General features: G+C 36.3%; 1 protein-coding gene across 11 annotated transcripts in view; it reads left to right on the top strand.

Moving 5' to 3' along the window:
* The window catches only part of KIAA1328 (KIAA1328 ortholog), a 337,652-nt gene that overhangs the window by 219,997 nt on the left and 96,993 nt on the right, over nucleotides 1–20,662 (top strand). For 7 of the 11 annotated variants that reach the window (XR_011504452.1, XM_044774590.2, XM_044774598.2 and 4 more), the window contains 2 exons: nucleotides 2,287–2,960; nucleotides 10,183–10,290. Coding sequence is in view for 10 of the 11 variants with exons in the window: in XM_044774590.2 (XP_044630525.1) it covers nucleotides 2,287–2,960; nucleotides 10,183–10,290 (782 nt within the window). In the remaining variant the exon portion in view is untranslated. The remainder of the gene's footprint in view (nucleotides 1–2,286; nucleotides 2,961–10,182; nucleotides 10,291–20,662) is intronic. The other 4 variants (XM_044774592.2, XM_070513173.1, XM_070513175.1 and 1 more) reach the window with 1 other exon arrangement.

Genomic DNA, 20,662 nt, shown 5'->3' with positions numbered 1-20,662 from the left:
TTTTTATTAATTCAGATTCAGCTGATTAGGAGCCTTAGTCACATCTGTAAAGTCCCTTTTGCCACATAATGTAACATAATCACACAGGTGATATCTCGTCATATTTGCAAGCCCTACCCACGCTCAAGGGGAGGAGATAATACAGGGTGGGTACACTAAGAAGATGGAAATCTTGGGGACCATATTAGAATTCTACCTACCAACAGCAGATAATTACCCAGCAGGTAATTGACAAAGGAGTGTTTTCTGAACAAAGCATGCATCAAAATCATTACGTTGTACTGCTTCTCAAAAACATAAAAAGTTAACTACCAAAAAAAATTTTAGAAATATTCCAAATACCTGACATTTGTGAATAATTTAATAATGAGTGCTATTAACGTAAGTGTAGCTATATTAATACCTAAAAATGTACATATGTAAATAATGTTAAGGAACAAAAATGAGAAGATGAAATAATACATACATGCTGTCTATTATGTTAATAATACATGGATTAGAAAATATATAATGATATAGAATAGTCAGTTTAAGTTTCTGAATCTTTAAAAAAATTTATCTGTCATTTTCAAAGTGTAATAATTCTATAAAAAGATAGTTTAGTGTACAAAATAGCAGATGATAAATGTTAAGTATTTGTGTTGACAGTAAATGCTACAGAAGTTCAGAGTAGGGAGATTAATGTGGACTAGAGTTTCCCTTTAGGTGTAAAATAAGGTTAATTTTTTATGAGGTAGTTTATCATAAATTTTGCCCTAGGACTAGTTCCTTTTCTGTATCTTGTCATTCTGCTCAGTGTGCAGAATTGCATGTCTTCTTTGAAGAGGGCCAAGTCTTCTCACCAGATGTGGCTCATTCTCATTTAAATACAACTCCTTTACCTTGCTTTAGAAACTGACTTAAAATCTTAAGAATCACGGTAATAGCCCTGTTTTATCATAGGATAGGAAACATGGTGTTGCTGTATATCTCTGTTAGTTGACACTTTTTACAAGACAGGTCATCATTTTCAACCCTTGCAAAGTTAACTAGTGGGAATTTTTTCCCCTTCTGCTAGAGATCTGAATAATAGATAACCATCTCAACTCTTTATCAATTAGTTCTTATTTAAAAAGAAATTGTGGTAGACTGAATAGTGGCCTCCCAAATATGTCCATGTCCTAATTCCTGGAACCTATGATTGTCACTTTGTGTGGCAGAAGGGACTTTGTATGACAAGAGACTTTACAGATGTGATTAAGGATCTTCAGATGAGGAAATTAGCCAGGAGTACCTGAGTGAGTCTGATGTAATCAAAATGGTCTATATAAGAGGGACACAGAAGGAGTCAGATGGCACACAGACCGGCAGCTCTCAAAGTGTGGTCCCAAATTAGCAGCATCAGTGTCACCGGGAACTTGTTAAAAATGCACGTTCTCCAACTCTGCTCCAGACCTACTGAGTTGGAAACTCTGGGGATGAAGCCCAGCAGTTCATGTTTAACAAGCTTCCAGGTGATTCTGATACATGCGAAAGTTTGAGAATCACTGATATAAACTAGGTTTTGTTCTCCCTGATACAACAGGCTTGAGGCTAAAATGCTGGCACAGCTCGCCGTATTGGCCTGTCGAAGGTAATTTGCAACTGCTTCCTTTCTGCCTGAGTTCTATCAGACTATAATCATTTGAACAGCTTAATTGAAAAATCACTTATGTTTATAGCTGAAATTAAATATGTTTTGTATTTAAATAACCACTTTTGATTAGAATCATATTTTGTTGAAAGTGGTTGGTTTTATCTCTGTGCTGTAAAGATATTTACAAAAACTCATCAAATTTCTAGCAGTAACTAACATCCTGTTCAATATAAGGTGATGTGTTTTACATCAAATCTCATGCTGCGTGATGACCAATCAAAGGGTATTTAAGGTGGCTGAAAGGATTTCTTGGCTTAGTATTCAAAATTAACCATTTTAAGACATTAACCTTTAATGTTTTTGTCTCTTCTCAAAGTTGATTTTATGTAACTCTCATTATTTGCAGCCCCTGCAAATCTTGCTTAAGCAGCAAGTAGCAACACTTTCTTTTTCTCCTCCTTATGGATTTACTGAAATGTAGATTGTTTGAAAATGGGTTTAGCTTTGTGGCACATGGCTGTTTAGCTGTGTGAATTCTATCATTTCTTATTTAAGAAAACCAAACCACAGCTTTGTCTTGCTAAAATATGTCTTTGATTTCTGAAAAGCCAAAAGAAATAACTCTTTCTGTTGAGCTCTTATTTGACAAATGATCTTGCGGTTCCTTTTAGGTGTCCAATAGGAAAAGCGCTCTCCAGTCTTCGTCTATAGAACTGGATGGTTCCTACTTGAGTGTAGCCAAACCACAGACCTACCATCAAACCAAGCAAAGACCGAAGTCTGCAAACCAGGATCCAGCTTCAGAATCCCCTGTGAAGTTTAGGAATAATTCTTTGAAACCAGCAGCCCTTCATTATCCCACAGAGGATCCAGACAGGGCGCAATCAGAGACCAGAACATGTAATTATGGATCCTCAGGGAGAAAACTAGTCGATGCAGTCTCTACAGAGAAAGCTCTACCAGAGAAATTGAATATGAAGGAATACCAACACCTTAAGCCTACTCTGTCTACTCAGTGTTGCGGTCATAGACTTTCTGAAAATGCAGATCATGTTCATGGTAGCCATCCTACAAACATGGCCCCTCAATATCCCAAGACACGTCTGGAATCATGCAGTTATTGTGGTCTTTCCTGGGCATCTCTTATGCATGGCCAAAGGGCACTGCATCCTAGTGAAACTGATATCAAAAAGCAACTGTCAGAAGATAGAAGGCAGCAACTTATGCTTCAGAAAATGGAGCTGGAAATTGAAAAGGAGCGCCTTCAGCATCTGCTGGCCCAGCAAGAGACAAAGCTTCTCCTAAAACAGCAGCAGCTTCATCAGTCTCGACTGGATTATAATTGGTGAGTTCTTCCTGTTCTTTCAGCAATGTCTGTGGCTGGGAGAACACAGTATAAAATGATTGCTGTGTTGCTATAACAGATTTGTAGGAACAGAGGCTCCTCGGGATCTTGGCTTGCTCAAGATGCATACCAACTATGACTACTAAGTAAATTTCACTGTCTTCTTAGGAAGACTTGAAGAATTACCTTGTCTTCCAAAATGTTAGCTTAGAATATCTACTTCTGTGCAGTCCAGTGTAATTTTTGCTGGATTCCAAAGACAATATTTTTAAATGATACTACTATTACACAAATCCTTTGCTCTTTGATGTAGAGAATATTAGGCATTAAGTTAAAGCCTGAGATATCAGGATGTGAAATCAGATCGTGGGGAAGTGTGACTAGCTATCATCATCCCATATTTATGTATATCCACGATAATATAAAATGTAACAAATGATGGGAACCTTGTAAATTCAACGTTTTCTGGTCATGAAACATAACTTGTTCAATAACCAATTCTTATAAATTTACCCACATTTAAACTGTTCTTCCCTTAACAATTCTTCCCTAAGAAAAGTGTTTCAAAAACTAAAGTGCACTTTTTTTTTTTTTGAGGAAGGTTAGCCCTGAGCTAACTACTGCCAATCTTTCTCTTTTTTCTGAGGAAGACTGGCCCTGAGCTAACATCCATGCCCATCTTCCTCTATTTTATACGTGGGATGTCTGCCACAGCATGGCTTTTGCCAAGCGGTGCCATGTCCGCACCCGGGATTCTAACCGGTGAACCCCGGGCCTCCGAGAAGCGGAACGTGCAAACTTAACCGCTGCGCCACCAAGCCGGCCCTGAAGTGCACTTTTGATATTATAGTGTTCAGCATCGTTTTACATGCAAGTCATAAAGTTTATCTTAATTTATTCAAGCAAAAATAGTAATAAATCAGACACAATTGTGTTTGAAACATAAAATATGGTATTTATGTCTTTTAAAAAAAGTAGATTTCAAGTTTTCATAGGAAGGTGCTTATATATATATATCCCTACCATTTCCTCCTTTGTCAAACATACCATTTCCCTTTCGTACTCATTCTTATTAGACACACACATCCTTTACAGACAGACTTAATACTACTGTTATTTTCTTTTACTTCTTGGAGTTAATCTTCTTTCACTTAGAGACTCTGCCTAATATTTTTTAGATTCTAATTTCTTTTTTTTTTTAGATTTTATTTTTTTTTCCTTTTTCTCCCTAAATCCCCCCAGTACATAGATGTATATTCTTCGTTGTGGGTCCTTCTAGTTGTGGTATGTGGAACGCCGCCTCAGCTTGGTCTGATGAGCAGTGCCATGTCCGCGCCCAGGATTCAAACCAACGAAACACTGGGCCACCTGCAGTGGAGCGTGCAAACTTAACCACTCGAGCACGGGGCCAGCCCCATAGATTCTAATTTCTTTGAAAGCTCTTGAAATTTTTACTTTTGTTGCCTGAGCTTGCCAAGACCAATGTCAAGGAGCTTTCCCCCTGTGTTTTCTTCTGGTAGTTTTACATTTTCAGATTTTACACTTAAGTCTTTAATCCATTTCGAGTTAATTTTTGTGAGTGGTGTAAAATAGTGGTCCAATTCCATTCTTTTGCATATAGATACCCAGTTTTTCCAATCATTATTGAAGAGACTGTCCTTTCCCCATTGAGTATTCTCTTTTCTTTCTTTCTTTCCTTTTTTTTTGAGGAAGATTAGCCCTGAGCTAACATCTGCTACCAATCCTCCTCTTTTTGCTGAGGAAGGCTGGCCCTGAGCTAACATCTGTGCCCATCTTCCTCTACTTTATATGTGGGACGCCTGCCACAGCATAGCTTGACAAGCAGTGCACAGGTCTGCACCCGGGATCCAAACCAGCAAACCCTGGGCTGCCAAAGCGGAACATGAGAACCTAACCACTGTGCCACCGGGCCAGCCCCCCCATTGTGTATTCTTGACTCTCTTGTCAAATATTGGTTGACTATACATGCATGGTTTTATTTCTGGGTTTTCTGTTCTGTTCCTTTGGTCTTTGTGTCTGTTTTTATGCCAGTACTCTTTTGATCACTATTTGATTAGGAAGTGCGATGCCTCTAGATTTGTTCTTTTTTCTCAAAATTGCTTTAGCTATTTAGAGTCTTTTGTGGTTCCATGCGAATTTTAGGATTGTGTGAAAAATGCCAACAAAATATTGATAAGGATTGCACTGAATCTGTAGATCACTTTTGGTAGTATGAACATTTTAACAATATTAATTTTTTCATTCCATGAACATGAAATATCTTTTCATTTATTTGTATCTTCTTCAATTTCTTTCAACAGTGTCTTATAGTTTTTAGTGTACAGATCTTTCACCTCCTTGGTTAAATTTATTCCTGAGTATTTTATTGTTTTTGATGCTATTGTAAGTAGATTGTTATCTTAATTTCTTTTTCAGAGTTCATTATTAGTGTATAGAAATGCAACTGATTTTTGTATGGTTATTTTGCATCCTGCAATTTTAGTGAATTCATTTATTAATTCTAACAGTATTTTGGTGGCATCTTTAGGGTTTTCTATACATAAGATTGTGTCATCTGTAAACAGAGACAATTTTACTTCTTTCCTTCCAATTAGGATACCTTTTATTTCTTTAGCTTGCCTAACTCCTCTGGCTAGTACATCTCGTATTATACTGAATGGAAGTGGCAAGAGTGGGCATCCTTCTCTTATTCCTGATCTTAAAGGAAAAGCTTTTAGCCTTTCACCATTGAGTAGGATGTTAGCAGTGGGCTAGTCATATATGGCCTTTATCATATTGAGTTATGTTCTTTCTATACCCAGTTTCTTGAGAGTTTTTATCCTAACCCCCAAGAAAGGAGATGCCGAGGAGTGCAGTGGCTATAGGACCATTGCTCTAATTTCCTATGCAAGTAAAGTGATGCTCAAGGTGCTGCAACAAAGGCTTTTACCTTACATGGAGCAAGCAATGTCTCATGTCTAAGCTGGATTTTGAAAAGGCAGAGACACACGAGATCAAATTGCGATTATTTATTGCCTACTGGAGCACTCCAAAGAATTTCGGAAGAAGTTTAGTCCATGTTTTACAGACTACAGCAAAGCCTTTGAATGCATGCATCATCAAAAGCTGTGGGCTGCTCTAAAAGAAATGGTCACGCCTTAGCACCTGATTGTCTTGATGCATAACCTGTCTTGTGGACAAGAAGCCACTGTTGGTACAGAATATGGAAGGAAAGAATGGTTTCCTATAAGCAAAGGGGTCAGGCAAGGGTGCATTTTATCCTTCTCTGTTTACTGTGTACACAGAACATATCATATGAAAAAAACTGGGCTAGACTCAGATGTAGGAGTGAAAATTGGTGGAAGAAATATTAACAATCTAAGATATGCAGATGATACCATCTTACTGGCAGAAAGCAGCAGTAACTTGAAACAACTTCTGACAAAAGTGAAAGACGAAAGTGCCCAAGCAGGGCTGCATTTGAACATCAAGAAGACAAAAATCATGACTACAGAAGAGCTACACAACTTTAACGTAGACAATGAAGACATTGAAATTGCTAAAGATTTTATTTACCTGTCATCAATTTAAATGGAGACTGCAGCCAAGAAATCAAGAAAAAACTGAGACTTGGAAGGGCAGCAATGAAAAAATTAGGAAAGATCATCAAGTGTAAGAAAGTGTCGCTAAAGATCATGGCCAAGATTATCCACACCCTCTTATTCCCAATTACTGTGTATGGGTGTGAAAGCTGGACAGTGAAGAAGGCTGATTCATTGAAATATGGCATTAGAGGAGAGCTCCACAGAAACCCTGGATTGCCAAAAAGATGAGCAAGTGGATCTTAGAGCAAATTAAGTCTGAAATATCACTGGAGGCAAAAATGATAAAACTGAGGCTGTCCTGCTTTGGGCACATCATGAGAAGGCAGGATTCTTTGGAAAAGATAATAATGCTGGGAAAAGTAGAAGGAAGCGGGAAAAGAAGACCAAATATGAGATGGATTGACTCTACAGAGGAAGCCATAGGAATGAGTCTACAGAAGCTCAGTAGGACTGTTGAGTATAGGACATTGTAGACATTACTCATTTATAGCGTCACCAGGAGTCGGAGCCAACTTGATGGCTCATAACAGCAATGTTGGATGCATATATATTTACAACTGTTATAGCCTGTTGATGAATTGACCCCTTTATTATTATATAATGATTTTCTCTTTTTGCAATTTTTGATTTGTCTATTTTTTTTTAAAGATTTTCTTTTTCTTTTTTTTTTTCTCCCAAATCCCCCCAGTACATAGTTGTGTATTTTTAGTTGTGGGTCCTTCTAGTTGTGGCATGTGGGATGCCGCCTCAGCATGGCCTGATGAGCTGCGCCATGCCTGCGCCCAGGATTTGAACCAGCAAAACTCCAGGCCGCCAAAGCAGAGTGTGCAGACTTAACCACTCAGCCACGGGCCTGACCCCCTGATGTGTCTATTTTGTCTGATATAAGTATAGCTACCCCTGTTCTCTGCATTTACCTACCTACCTGTGTGTCGCTACCAAATATTATTAAACTTTAAGTTCCTAGAAAGTGGTTAATCTACATACTTCTCTTTTTATATCACTGTACATAGTTAGTTGCAATTGTAAGAATGTCTTTTAACAATGATGGAAATGACAGTGCTGTTTTAACAATATTTTACTTCTTGATGGTTTTATCTCATAGTTAAAGAATATACTTGGATGGATTTCATTTCTAAAACTGAACCAGAGAACATTTCTAAAAAACTGAGAAAATGGGTAGTAAAGGTCACATATTTGATGCCAGTTATTAATTGCCACTCAAACTCCTAGTAGAAAAACTTCATGCTAATTTCTTTAACTGCCTTCCCTCCTCAGTACAGTAAGAGTGCGACTAAGTTAGCATTGACGGATACAATTTCTTCCTGTTCCTTTAAGGAATTTTCCTGTGACCCTGAGAAAATATGTTGGTTAGTCAAATGTAGCCCCAGCTCTTTGAATTGTCAGTATGAGAAGTAGGTGCCTCCTGTGGATATGTTGGGCAGGGTCAGAGATAATTAGCGTTACTAGAATTCCCACTTAGACTCTGGTAATCAAAATACACTTGCTTAGCTGTGGTTAAAGAGAAGCTTTAAATTTCTAATTAGGAGCTTAAAGTTCTGAAGCATCTATAATGTTGAGTTTTTAAATGTTGTTCCAACCAACTCAGTCTTCCCCACTTTTCTATAAATAAAGAAAATTTGAATTCCTGTGAAAGTGATTTGTGTTTATTTTTGTGTATTTAGGAAGTACTCATTTATTTTTGACAGATTGAGTTTTAATTTGAAAATTATTGTTGAGAGTCTAGCTTGGAAGATTCTAATCTTCCAAGAGGTACCATTCAGTTTCTTAGCTGCTACGGGATTAGAAATTCTCTAAATTAATTAATTAATTTATGTATTTATTGTCTATATATATTTTATTGAGGTATAATTGACATATAACATTATTTTAGTTTCGGGTGTACAACATAATGATTCAATATTTGTATACATTGCAAAAAGATTATAACAACAGGCAAGTTAACATCTGTCACCATACATAATTCCAAAAAATATTTTTTTTCTTGCGGTGAGAACTTTCAACATCCACTCTCCTAGCTACTTTCAAGTGTGCAATAGAGTATGATTAACTACAGTCACCATGCTGTACGTTACATCCCCTTGACTTATTTTGTAACTGGAGATGTGTACCTTTTGACCGGTCAAATCTTACCCATTTTGCCTGTCCCCTACCCTCTGCCTCAGGCAACCATCAATTTGTTCTCTGTATCCATGAGCTCAAATTTTTGTTGGCTTTTGGTTTTTTTTTGATTCCACATGTAAGTGAGATCGTTTGGTATTTTATCTTTTCTATTGGACTTATTTCATTTAGCATAATGCCCTCCAGGTTTATCCATGTTGTCCCAAATGGCAAGATTTCCTTCCTTTTTATGGCTGAATAATAGTTCATTGTGTGTACATGCCACCTTTTCGTTATCCATTCACACACCAATGAACATTTAGGTTGTTTCCATGTCTTAGCTATTGTAAATATTGCTCCAGTGAACATGGGGGTGCATATATCTTTTTTAATTAGTGTTTTCATTTTCTTTGGACAAATACCATAAGTGGAATTGCTGGGTCATATGGTAGTTCTATTTTTAGTTTTTTGAGGAACCTCCATACTGTTTTCCATAGTGGCTCCACCAATTTACATTCCCACCAATACTGCATAAGGGTACCCTTTTCTCACATCCTCACCAGCACTTGTTATTTTTTGTCTTTTTTATAATAGCCATTCTAACTGGTGTGAGGTGATATCTCATTGTAATTTTGATTTGCATTTCCCTGATGATTAGTGATGTTGAGCATCTTTTCATGTACCTGTTGGCCATCTGTATGTCTTCTTTGGAAAAATGTCTATTCAGATCCTATGCCCATTTATAAATCAGATTGTTTGGGGACTTTTTTGCTGTTGAGTTGTATGAGTTCCTTATATACTTTGGATATTAACCCCTTAACAGATAGATGATTTGCAAACATTTTCTCCCATTTGGTAGGTTGCCTTTTCATTTTGTTGATGGTTTCCTTTGTTATGCCAAAGCTCTTTAGTTTGATGTTTATTTTTAAAATAATGATGTTTATTTTTTAAACAAACATCCCCACTTGTTTATTTTTGCCTTTGTTGCTTTTGGTATCAGATCCAAAAAATCGTCATCAAGATGGATGTCAAGGAGCTTACTGCCTATATTTTCCTGTAGGAGTTGTATAGTTTCAGGTCTTAGATCCAAGTCTTTAATCCATTTTGAGTTAATTTTTGTGTAATGTGTAAGATAGTGGTCTAGTTTCATTCTTTTGCATGTGGCTGTTCAGTTTTCCCAAAACCATTTATTGAAGAGACTGTCCTTTCCCCATTGTATATTCTTGGCTCCTTTATTGTAAATTAATTGACCGTACGTGTGTGGGTTTATTTCTGGACTCTCTGTTCTGTTCCATTCATCTATGTGTCTATTTTTATGCCAATACCATACTGTTCTGATTACTATAGCTTGGTAATGTAATTTGAAACCAGGGAGCCTGATACCTCCAGTTTTGTTCTTCTTTCTGAATGTTGCTTTAGCTGTTCGGGCTCCTTTGTAGTTTCATACAAAGTTTAGGATTGTGTGTTCTATTTCTGTGTCAAATTTATTTTTACAGGTTAAGAACTCAAGCTGTATTTGAGTCAAGAGAACGGGTTGCTCATAAAGAGCTTACTAAACCCCAAGAGCCCAATCTGGATATGAATGGGAATGACTCTGGACCAAGGTAAACTTGAGCAGTGGGTGAAGACAAGAATAAGTAGGACACAGATATTAAGGATATATTTGGTATATATTTTTGGCTTCATATCAGTGAAACCAGTTTTCTGATGATATGAATAAATATGTTCACATTATAAAATTTTGAAAAATATAGAAAAGTGTAAAGAAGAACATAAAAATCATTCATACTCCTACCATTCAGAGACAATCCTTTGAACTCTTTTCCCCTTTCTACCTTTCTTTTATAATACTATAGTCTATATTGAGTAATAGGGATTATGCTTATACAGAATTTTATGTTTTGCTTTTTTATTGTATCTTATTTTCTGATGTCATTAAATATTTTATGAAACTTGGTATTAATTCATTCAACAAATATTGTGTGACAGCTGTTACTCAATATTTATTAGCTTGTTATTGGCTAATATAAGACTTTACTATTATAAATTATGGCTTGAATAACATTTCTGTAAATAAATTTTTTGCTTTATCTCTACCTATTTCCTTAGTATAGCTTCCTATAAGTGGAACCTACTAGCTCAAGTATATATGAATACTTTTAAGATTGTTGATTCACACTGCCAAGTTGCTTTCCATAAAAGTTAAATCAATTTACACCTCCAAAGCCATGTTTGAGAATTCTCTTTCCATGAAATTTGAAGAAGTTTTGGCCATTATTTTTTTCAAATATACATTTTTTCCCTATTCTCTTTCTCTTCTCCTTTTGGGACTTTGTTTACATCTATATTAGACCTTTAGATATTGTTCCACAGGTCCCTGACTCTGCTAATTTTTTTAAATCTTTTTTTCTCTGTTCTTTATATTAGATAATTTCTATTGATTTATCCTCAATTTATCAACTCTTCTGTTATTTTCAATCTGCTGGTAAGACCATATGGTAATGTTTTAAAATTTCAGATAGTGAATTTTCCAGTTTTAGAATTTCCCTTTGGATCTTTGTGATAACTTCTATTTCTCTGCTGAAGTTTTCTATTTTATTCATTGTGAGCATATTATTTCTTTAAAATCCTTGTCTTCTAATTTTAACACCTGGGTCATCTTGGGATTTGTCTCCATTGATCAACTTTTCTTTTAAGTATAGGTCATGTTTTCCTATTCCTTTGTCTGGTAATTTTGGGTTGTTTCCTGGTCATTTGGAATGACTCTGGAATTCAGTTATATTTTCTGAACAATGTTAATTTTTTGTGTTAGCAGACAGTTAACTAGACTGAACTCAGGTTCCAACTTCTATCTCCCTGGAGTAAGTGGCAGTGATAAGCACTGTTGAGTTCTTTTGCTTTAGTTGGGATACTTGATTCTGCCTTTTCATGTGTAGTCCAAGGGTCAGCCAGAACTGGCACGGTTATCACACAGAATTTGAGGCCTTCATTCTTTCAGCTGCTTTGGTCAGCCCAAATTCTGTCCTCTGGTTCATTAATCCTGCCCCTCAGCTAACAGCCGTTAGAAAAAAATGAGAACTCTCCCAATGCCACTCTCTTCTTTCCAGTGCTGATCCTCTTACAATTTCTACCTGGTTTTGGCCACTCTTCGGTGCATTTAGGTTTTTTTTTTTTTTCTCCTAGAGTTCATAGTTGCTATCTGTGGGAGGTTTTGTCCTATAGGAGCTACTCAGCTAGTATCAGGAGCAGAACCCAAGAATTCTCATTTCAGCATAATTTTGCCATTATTTAGTTAGTTAGTTAGGTTTTTGGGGGGGATTTGTTGGGGCTTTTTTTGCTGAGGGAGATTTGCCCTGAGCTAACATTTGCTGCCAATCTTCCTCTTTTTGTATGTGAGCCGCCAGCACAGCATGGCTACTGACAGGCAAGTGCTATAGGTCCACCTCCAGGAACCGAACCCAGGCTACTGAAGCAGAGCACATAGATCTTAACCACCAGGCAACTGGGGCTGGACCATAATTTATTTTTTTAATTGTGGTAAATTATACGTAACATAAAGTTCACCATCTCAACCATTGTTTTAGTGTACACTTGAGAAATATTAAGTATATTCCCATTGTTGTGCAACCAATCTCCAGGACTTTTTTATCTTGCAAAACTGAAACTCTATACCCATTTTCCCCTATCCACAGCCCCTGGCAACCACCATTCTATTTTGTGTTTCTATAAGTTTGATTACTCTAGATACTTCATATAAGTGGAATCATACAGTATTTGTCTTTTTGTGACTTGCCATAATTTATTTAAGATTGGTGCCTGAGTTAACATCTGTTGCCAATCTTACTTTTTCTTCTTCTTCTTCTTCCTCCCAAAGCTCCCCCAGCACATAGTTGTATATTCTAGTTGTAGGTCCCTCTGGTTGTGCTATGTAGGATGCCACCTCAGCATGGCCTGATGAGCGGTGCCATGTCTGCACCCAGGATCCAAACCAGAGAAACCCTGGGCTACTGAAGGAGAGCGCACGAACTTAACCACTTGGCCACCGGGTGGCCCCCTATTTTTAATTTAATTGTTGTTACTATTGAAATCAAGCATATAGTTTAAAAGTTCGATGAGTTCAACAAGACTTATGCAAAATAGCAGCCTCCTCTACAACTCCTTCCTACTCCCATTTCCATTCTTTAGAGAAAAGAAGTTTTGACTATTTTAGATGTTTCCTCTTTTATCTGTTTATTCTATTTATATGAATATTTCTAAGTATCACACTTATGTAGGCATTACGTATTGACTTTCTGCTATGAAAGATGAGATTTAGCTCTCACAGATAACCATTTATTTGCTCTCTCCCTCTTTTCTTCCTTTTTCCCGCCCTTCCTTCCTTCTTCCCTCTTCACCTCTCCTGTCTCTCTAACATACATACCCACACACATGCTATTTCCTGTCTTCTATCCTCTCAACATAGCTGTACCACAATATGTTCACAATCATACTGTAGATATTTTATACACAGCTGAGCCATGTACTGATTATTAAATTTGTTTTATTTATTCATTTATTATTTATGATTTTATGATTATTAAATTATGTTTAACTTTTATATAATAAATTGTTTTCTCTAGAGCTTAGAAATGGCTTATTTAGCTTTCTCTGTACTCATTCATTTATTAATTGACTCAAATATTTATAGTTTCCCACCAGTTTCTAGGCACATTCTAGATTTTTGAGGAATATAGCAGTACACAAAACAAAAATTTCTGGCGTCTTGCAACTTAACATTCTCATTTCTTGTCATTCCCAAACTCACCAAGAAAGTATAATTCTCTGAGTCTATTCAGATATATGTTGTTATCATATCTCTTCATTGTTTTCATTTTTTGCTTTTTTTCCCCTTTTTCTTTTTTGTTTGTTTGTTTGTTTGTTTATTTGTTTTAAGATGTACCTCCTGGACCTCTTCATAATTCCACTCTAGTCTGAATTGGTTGTTCTTTAGGCTTACTGTCTAGGGATTTCATCCTGAAATTTCCCTTATCCATCATCCTAGAAGTTTTCTTCACTTCTTTTCTGTGTTTTATTCCCCTTTAGATGGATCACATGTCCTCTTTTTAGTTTATATTCATCTTCCTGAAACATGTCCTTCAATAGCTTGCTGAGAGGAAGTACAGAGGCTATAATTTTTTGAGACCTCATATCTTTGAAAATTATCTTACATCTGTCTTCACATTTAATGTATAGTTTGGCTGCATAGAGAATTCTTGGATGATAATTACTTTTCCTCAGAAGAGACTGAAGGTTGCGTTCCATTATCTTCTAGTTTTTAGTGTTTTCATTAAGAAGTTGGTGCAACACACAGAACAATGGAACAGAATCAAGACCCCCAGAAATAAACCCACACGTGTAGGGACAACTAATTTTTGACAGAAGAGGCAAGAACATACAATGGAAAAAGGAGAGTCTCTTCAATAAATGGTGTTGGGAAAACTGGACAGCCACATGCAAAAGCATGAAAGAACACCATTATCTTATACCATGCACAAAAATCAACACAAAATGAATTAAAGTCTTGAATGTAAGATCTGAAACCATGAAACTTCTAGAAGAAAACATAGGCAGTATGCTCTTCAACATTGGTCTTAGCAGCATTTTTTCAAATACCATGTCTGCCTGGGCAAGGGAAACAATAGAAAAAATAAACAAATGGGACTGCATCAAACTAAAAACCTTCTGCACAGCAAAGGAAACCATCAGCAAAATGAAAAGACAACCTAACAATTGGGAGAATATATTTGCAAACCATATATCAGATAAGGGGTTAATATCCAAAATATACAAAGAACTCATACATCTCAACAACCCAATTAAAAGACAGGCAAAAGATCTGAACAGAAATTTCTCCAAAGAAGATATACAGATGGCCAACAGGCACATGAAACAATGTTCAACGTCATTAACAATCAGGGAGATGGAAATCAAAACTACAATGAGATATCACCTGACTCCCATCAGAATGGCTATAATGTCAAGACAGGAAACAAGAAGTGTTGGAGAGGATGTGGAGAGAAGGGAACCGTCGTACACTGCTGGTGGGAGTACAAACTGGGGCAGCCACTATGGAAAACAGTATGGAGTATTCTCAGAAAATTGAGTAGATCTACCATATAATCCAGCTATTCCACTGCTGGGTATTTATCCAAAGAACTTGAAAACACGAATGCGTAAAGATGCTTGCACACTTGTGTTCATCACAGCATTATTCACAATAGCCAAGACTTGCAAGTGACCTAGGTGCCCAACAAGGGACAAATGGCTAAAGAAGATGTGGTCTATATACACAATGGAATACTACTCAGCCATAAGAAATGATGAAATCCGGCCATTTGTGACAACATGGATGGACCTTGAAGGTATTATGCTAAGTGAAATAAGTCAGAGGGAGAAAATCAAATACTGTATGATCTCACTCATAAGTAGAAAATAAAAACAATGACAAACAAATACGTAGCAGCAGAGATTGGATTAGTGATTACCAGAGGAGAAAGGGGGGGGGGGGGGCAAAAGAGGTGATTAGGCACATATGTGTGGTGATGGATTGTAGTTAGTCTTTGGTTGGTGAACATGATGTAATCTACACAGAATTCAAAATATATTACTATGTATACCTGGAATTTATATAGTGTTATAAACCAATGTTACTGCAATTAAAAAATAAATTTAAAAAAAGGAATGGAAAGCTTTTGGAAGATCAAAAAAAAGAGAAGAAGAACAAGTTGATGCAATTTGATTCTTTATGTTTCTTATGTGACCTATTCTCCATGGACTCTTTTAGGAACTTGTCTTTCTCAGCATTGTTCTAAAAATTAATGGTGATGTGCATTAGTTTGGCCTTTTTTTATTCATTATGCTGAGTAATCAGTGGACTCTCTTAATTGATAAACTTTCTTCAGTTTGGGGAAATTTTGTCAGTTTTCCCCATTTCATTTTTTTTTATTCTTTCTTTCCAGAACTGTATTCATCAGATGTTGAATCTCTTGAAATCATCTCTTTCTTATTTTTCTCTATCTTTCGTATTTGTCTCTTTTTTCTATTTTCTAAAAGATTTCCTGAACTTTACTTTTCAACCCTTCTGTTGATTTTTTTTACTACTATAATTTCCAAGAACACTTTATTCTCTCAATGTCTTTTTTAAAATAATAACCCATGCTTTTTTTATATATGCAATATATTTTCTTATCTCTAAGGATATTAATACTAGTTTTTAAAGTTTTCTTTTCTGGTGCATTGTCTTTATTTTAACCAAGTTCAAGTTTGTTTTTTTCCTACAAATGTCTGATGATCCGTTTATATTATGAACAAAGCAGTGAAAGGCTACTGAAAGTTATAAGCAGGGCTTGTCAATTGATGAACTTCACTGTGGGGTGATCAGGTAGGAACCTTGGGGACGCTCTGCCTGTTAGTATCTGTAGGTCTTTTCTATTGAGGTGGTGCTTAGTTTCCCTAAGGGTAATCTGCTTAAATGGGAAAAAGAGATGGGGTATTATGTAAGCTTGGCTGCTAATGTGGGGAGTCTGGTAGAGTAAGAGGAATGGGACCCATCGCTCATTATGTAGGCTTTCACTTAATAACCTTTTTAACTGTATGGTATTTCTATCTTCAGCCAATTTCAGACCCCCAAGACCAGAGTCATTCTGGTTCAACCTCTCCAGGGGAGTAAGCCTCCAATCTTCTTAGGGTGGTGAGAGGGGCCAGCCCCGTAGCTGAGTGGTTAAGTTTGTGCGCTCCGCTTCGGCCGCTCCTGGTTTTGCTAGTTCAGATCCTGGGCATGGATGTGGCACTGCTCATCAGGCCATGCTGAGGCGGCGTCCCACACAGCACAACCAGAGGCACTCACAACTCAAATATACAACTATGTACCCGGGGGCTTTTGGGAGAAGAAGAAGGAAAAAAACAAAAAAGAAGATTGGCAACCGTTGTTAGCACAGGTGCCAATGTTTAAAAAAAAAAAAGATGGAGAGAGAGAGAGAGTTCACTGTCTCTGGAGATAGAGGAAGGCATCTTGGATTTTTACTGCTGTGCAGCCTTTCAACCAGTCCTGCTTTCAGTCCCACCTGCATTCCTGCTTGGTTCCTCCAATTCCTGAGCCTTTCAGGAGTTCTCAGGCATGTTTCAGCTTAACCCCTTCCTCTGCCCCAGCCAGTAGAGATTTCAGTTTTGATTTTTCTAGTTGACTGATTGAGTTTGAACTTACACATCTGATTTCTATGCTTCTAAAATTTTGTGACATCTCTTCTTTGTTGTCCTTTCTACTTTCTCTCCTTCCTTTCTTTGCAATCACATAGTTTAAAGTCTTTTTTTATTGTTTTACTATTATTTTTGAGAGATGTCAGAAGGTAATAGAAGTTTGTTTTTAGTCAACCATGTAAATTGGCTCTCCAATGTTGATTTGTATAATTAAGCAATATTTGGCAGTTTAATAGGTGGAAAAATAGAATCGTATTGTAATTTGCAGTTGTTCAGTATTCAATTAGGGTGAATATTTTTCTATGCGTTTATTAACCCTTTGTGTTTCTTTGTAGAATTTTCGTTTCCTGACTATATCTATATTTTTTATGTAGAGTCACTGTATTTCTTCTTTAGTTGATATATAAGAACTTTTTATTATATTTGTTTTTAATTTAAAATAATTTCTTATTCTTAATGCTACTTGTATTTATCTATATCTTTCTGTATTTACTTGCTTGCCTATAGTAGAAAAAAATGTAAAATGTGGTTAGGCCAAAAGAAAATAAAACATACCCATATCTCATTATCTAGAGGTAATCTTAGTATATGCTTGCTAGATCTTATTTCTTTAGGAGTATGTGATACATATTTATATTATACATTTTGTTTCATCATTTATCTTATTTCGTAATTAAACTTTTTCTAAATTTCAAAAGAAAAACATTTTCTCATAAAATGTAAAACATCCAAAGACACATCAAGAAAAGATCAGTCATCTTTTTTTTTCTTTTTTTGCTTTTTCTCCCCAAATCCCCCTAGTACATAGTTGTATATTTTAGTTGTGGGTTCTTCTAGTTGTAGCATGTGGGATGCCGCCTCAACGTGGCCTCATGAGCCATGTCCACACCCAGGATCAGAACTGGCGAAGCTCTGGGCCGCCAAAGCAGAGCGTCCAAGCTTAACCACTCAGCCACAGGGCCAGCCCCAAGATCAGTCATCTTTTGTTCTCTCTTCTATTCTTTATCCTGGTTGTCTTGGCTGAATTAGTGTTAGCACCCTAATGTATATCCTTCTATACCTTACTTTAGTCTTACATGTGTATACAGTATCTATATTTGAGATAAAACTGAACACATTACTTGTTAATCTTTTTTTTTTTCCATTTACTAGTGCCTAATGGTCATTTATTAGGTTTTTAGCTATAGGACTGTGGTAAGCAAAATAATTGTCCTCAAAGATGTCTGTGCTCTAATCCCTGGAACCTCTAAATGTGTTACCTTACACAGCACAGGGACTTTGCAGGTATGTTCAAGGGAGCAGACTTTGAGAGGGGGGGATTATCCTGGATTATCTAGGTGGGCTTAGTCTAATCACATGAGTCCCAAAAAGCAGAGAACCTTTCTTTGCTAGATCAGAGAGATGAGATGGAAGGAGGAGAGATTTGAAGCATGAGAATGACAACCTGCCCTTGCTGGCTCTGAAGATGAAGGAAGGAGGTCACAAGCCAAGGAATGCAAGTAGCTCTAGAAGCTCCGAGCAGTCCTCATCTGACAGCCAACAAGGAAATGGGGACCCCAGTCCTCCAACTGCAAGGAATTGAATTCTGCCAACAACCCAAATAAGCAAGGAAACAGATTTTCCCCTAGAGCGTCCAGAAAGGAACATAGCCCTGCCCGTACCTCAGTGGTAGCCCAGTCAGACCCGTGTCAGACTTCTGACCCACAGAACTATAGAATAATAAATCTGTTGTTTAAGCCACTAGATTTGTGGTAATTTGTTATAGCAACAATAGAAAACTAATACAAATACTAATAACTCATTTCTTAAAAAATGCATAACTGTCCATGGTTTCCATATACACTTTAACTTATTCAGCACTTCTGTTGTTGGAGAGTCGAATTGTTTCAGGTTCTTTACTGCTACACAAAATGCTATAATAAGCATGACTGTACTTAAATTCTTGTGTTCTGGTACTTTTGTTTTTTTTTAAGATAAATTCCCAAAGATGCAGTTGCTAGGTCAAAGGCTATTTTTATGTAATTTACAATTATAAATTACAATAGTCCATGCCAGTTTTCTTTCCCAAAAGGTTGTAGCAATTCATACTCTGACTTGCAATTTATGAAAGTTTTTATCGCTGCTCTTCAGGTAGGTGTAGTGAATGCTTTGGAAACTCGTGCTTCAGTCTAAGAGAGAGACATGCTTTAAAGTTTAGGTGCATCTGGGCATGCAGGTCTTATATTCAAATAATTATGACAAAAATAAGGTAAGATTATGCAGGCTTCCAAAAAAAGCTTTCCTAATATGCCTTTGATAAGACCATAGACCTTTTAAAATGTTAATATACATTACAAGAGTTTAAAGAAACCCTGGCAACTGCTTCCAAACTCTGACAGACAGTCATTGGAAAGCCACGAATTCTCACTCAACTACCCTTCAATTATTTAATCTTATGTGAGATTAAAAGAAGTAAAGACAATGAGTTCATTTGTCTCGTTGATTCATTTGGCTGTGGAAGTGATGTTGAACCCCAGAAAGAGGTAGAGATGGGTCAAAGGAGACTACTCTACAGCTTTGAGTACCCTTTGTGGAATTATTTAAGCAAAAATATCTGCTGATTTTAGAAAATATAATCAGGAATTGTTATGGGAAATGACCTTCTTTCTACCTTGCAGGCTCTTTGATTTTGCCAGTAGAACTCCCTAGATAAAATTTAATTTTAAGCTAAATTTTGTTTATTTGGAAATTTAAATTATCTTAGTATTAAAAATACTCTGTGTATTTAAAATATTAAACTTACTCAAGTGAGGCATTAAGACTTTGGAACTAAAATAAATGAGATAATGAGGAAGTGAAAAACATATTTTTTATAATTAACAGCTCATTTTGAGTTAATTATATACAATTACCAAAATCTAATTGCAATTTATTTTCTATTATCTATGGGAAGAATCACAGTCAAGGGAGCTTACATTGCTGCCTTCCTGCCTAAATGCTATAGAATGAGAATAAATAATACGTGAGGCCTTAATGACGAATAAGAGCAAATAGTAGGGCACAGCTGAGCCAAACCATTGGAAGATAATTATCACATGAAAGATGGTAATGACTCAAACAGTCACAGCAACTCTGATTGCTTGTAAGTTCTCTGGCTTGTTTTTTAGTTTGTTTGATGTTTGTTTGTTGGCTATGCAAAGATGACCCTTATAAATTAATATTAGTTTTGTAATTCTGCAGATTTCTAAAAATCTGACCAATTTTGTGTTTTCATATAATACTGAGCAATTCAACAAAAGTTTCTATTAAGCATCTATTATAAAAAATATATAACTGGCTTGCTAAATACTGCGGGAGATTCAGAGAAGCCTCTACCTTCACACTAATAGTAGATACCTTCACACTAATAGTAGAGTACCTTCTACTCTAATAGTAGAGTAAGGCATATAAACAGATATTTATTATCTATATGGAATATAAGGGTTATAAGAGAAATCCAAAGAAATTAATAAAAAGTTTTTGGAAAAGGTAATATTTGAGATAAGTCCTAAAAGATAGGATAGAATTTTGATAGGCTGGGGCTATCTATGGATGTTTCTGTGTATGTGTGTGTGTGTGTGTGTGTGTTTCTTGGGGTGGAAGACAGAGAATCTGAGTAGAGGATGGAAATCACACAGTATATGAGGGGCATAGCAGTAAGTTCGACCAGAAGAGTTAAGGGAAAATGAAACTAAAGATTAAACTAGTTAATTAGGTTATATT

This window comes from Equus asinus, chromosome 7, assembly GCF_041296235.1.
Source record: "Equus asinus isolate D_3611 breed Donkey chromosome 7, EquAss-T2T_v2, whole genome shotgun sequence".
Classification (NCBI taxonomy): domain Eukaryota; kingdom Metazoa; phylum Chordata; class Mammalia; order Perissodactyla; family Equidae; genus Equus; species Equus asinus.
Note: the sequence above shows the minus strand (reverse complement) of the source record. Positions and strands in the feature narration are given on the sequence as shown.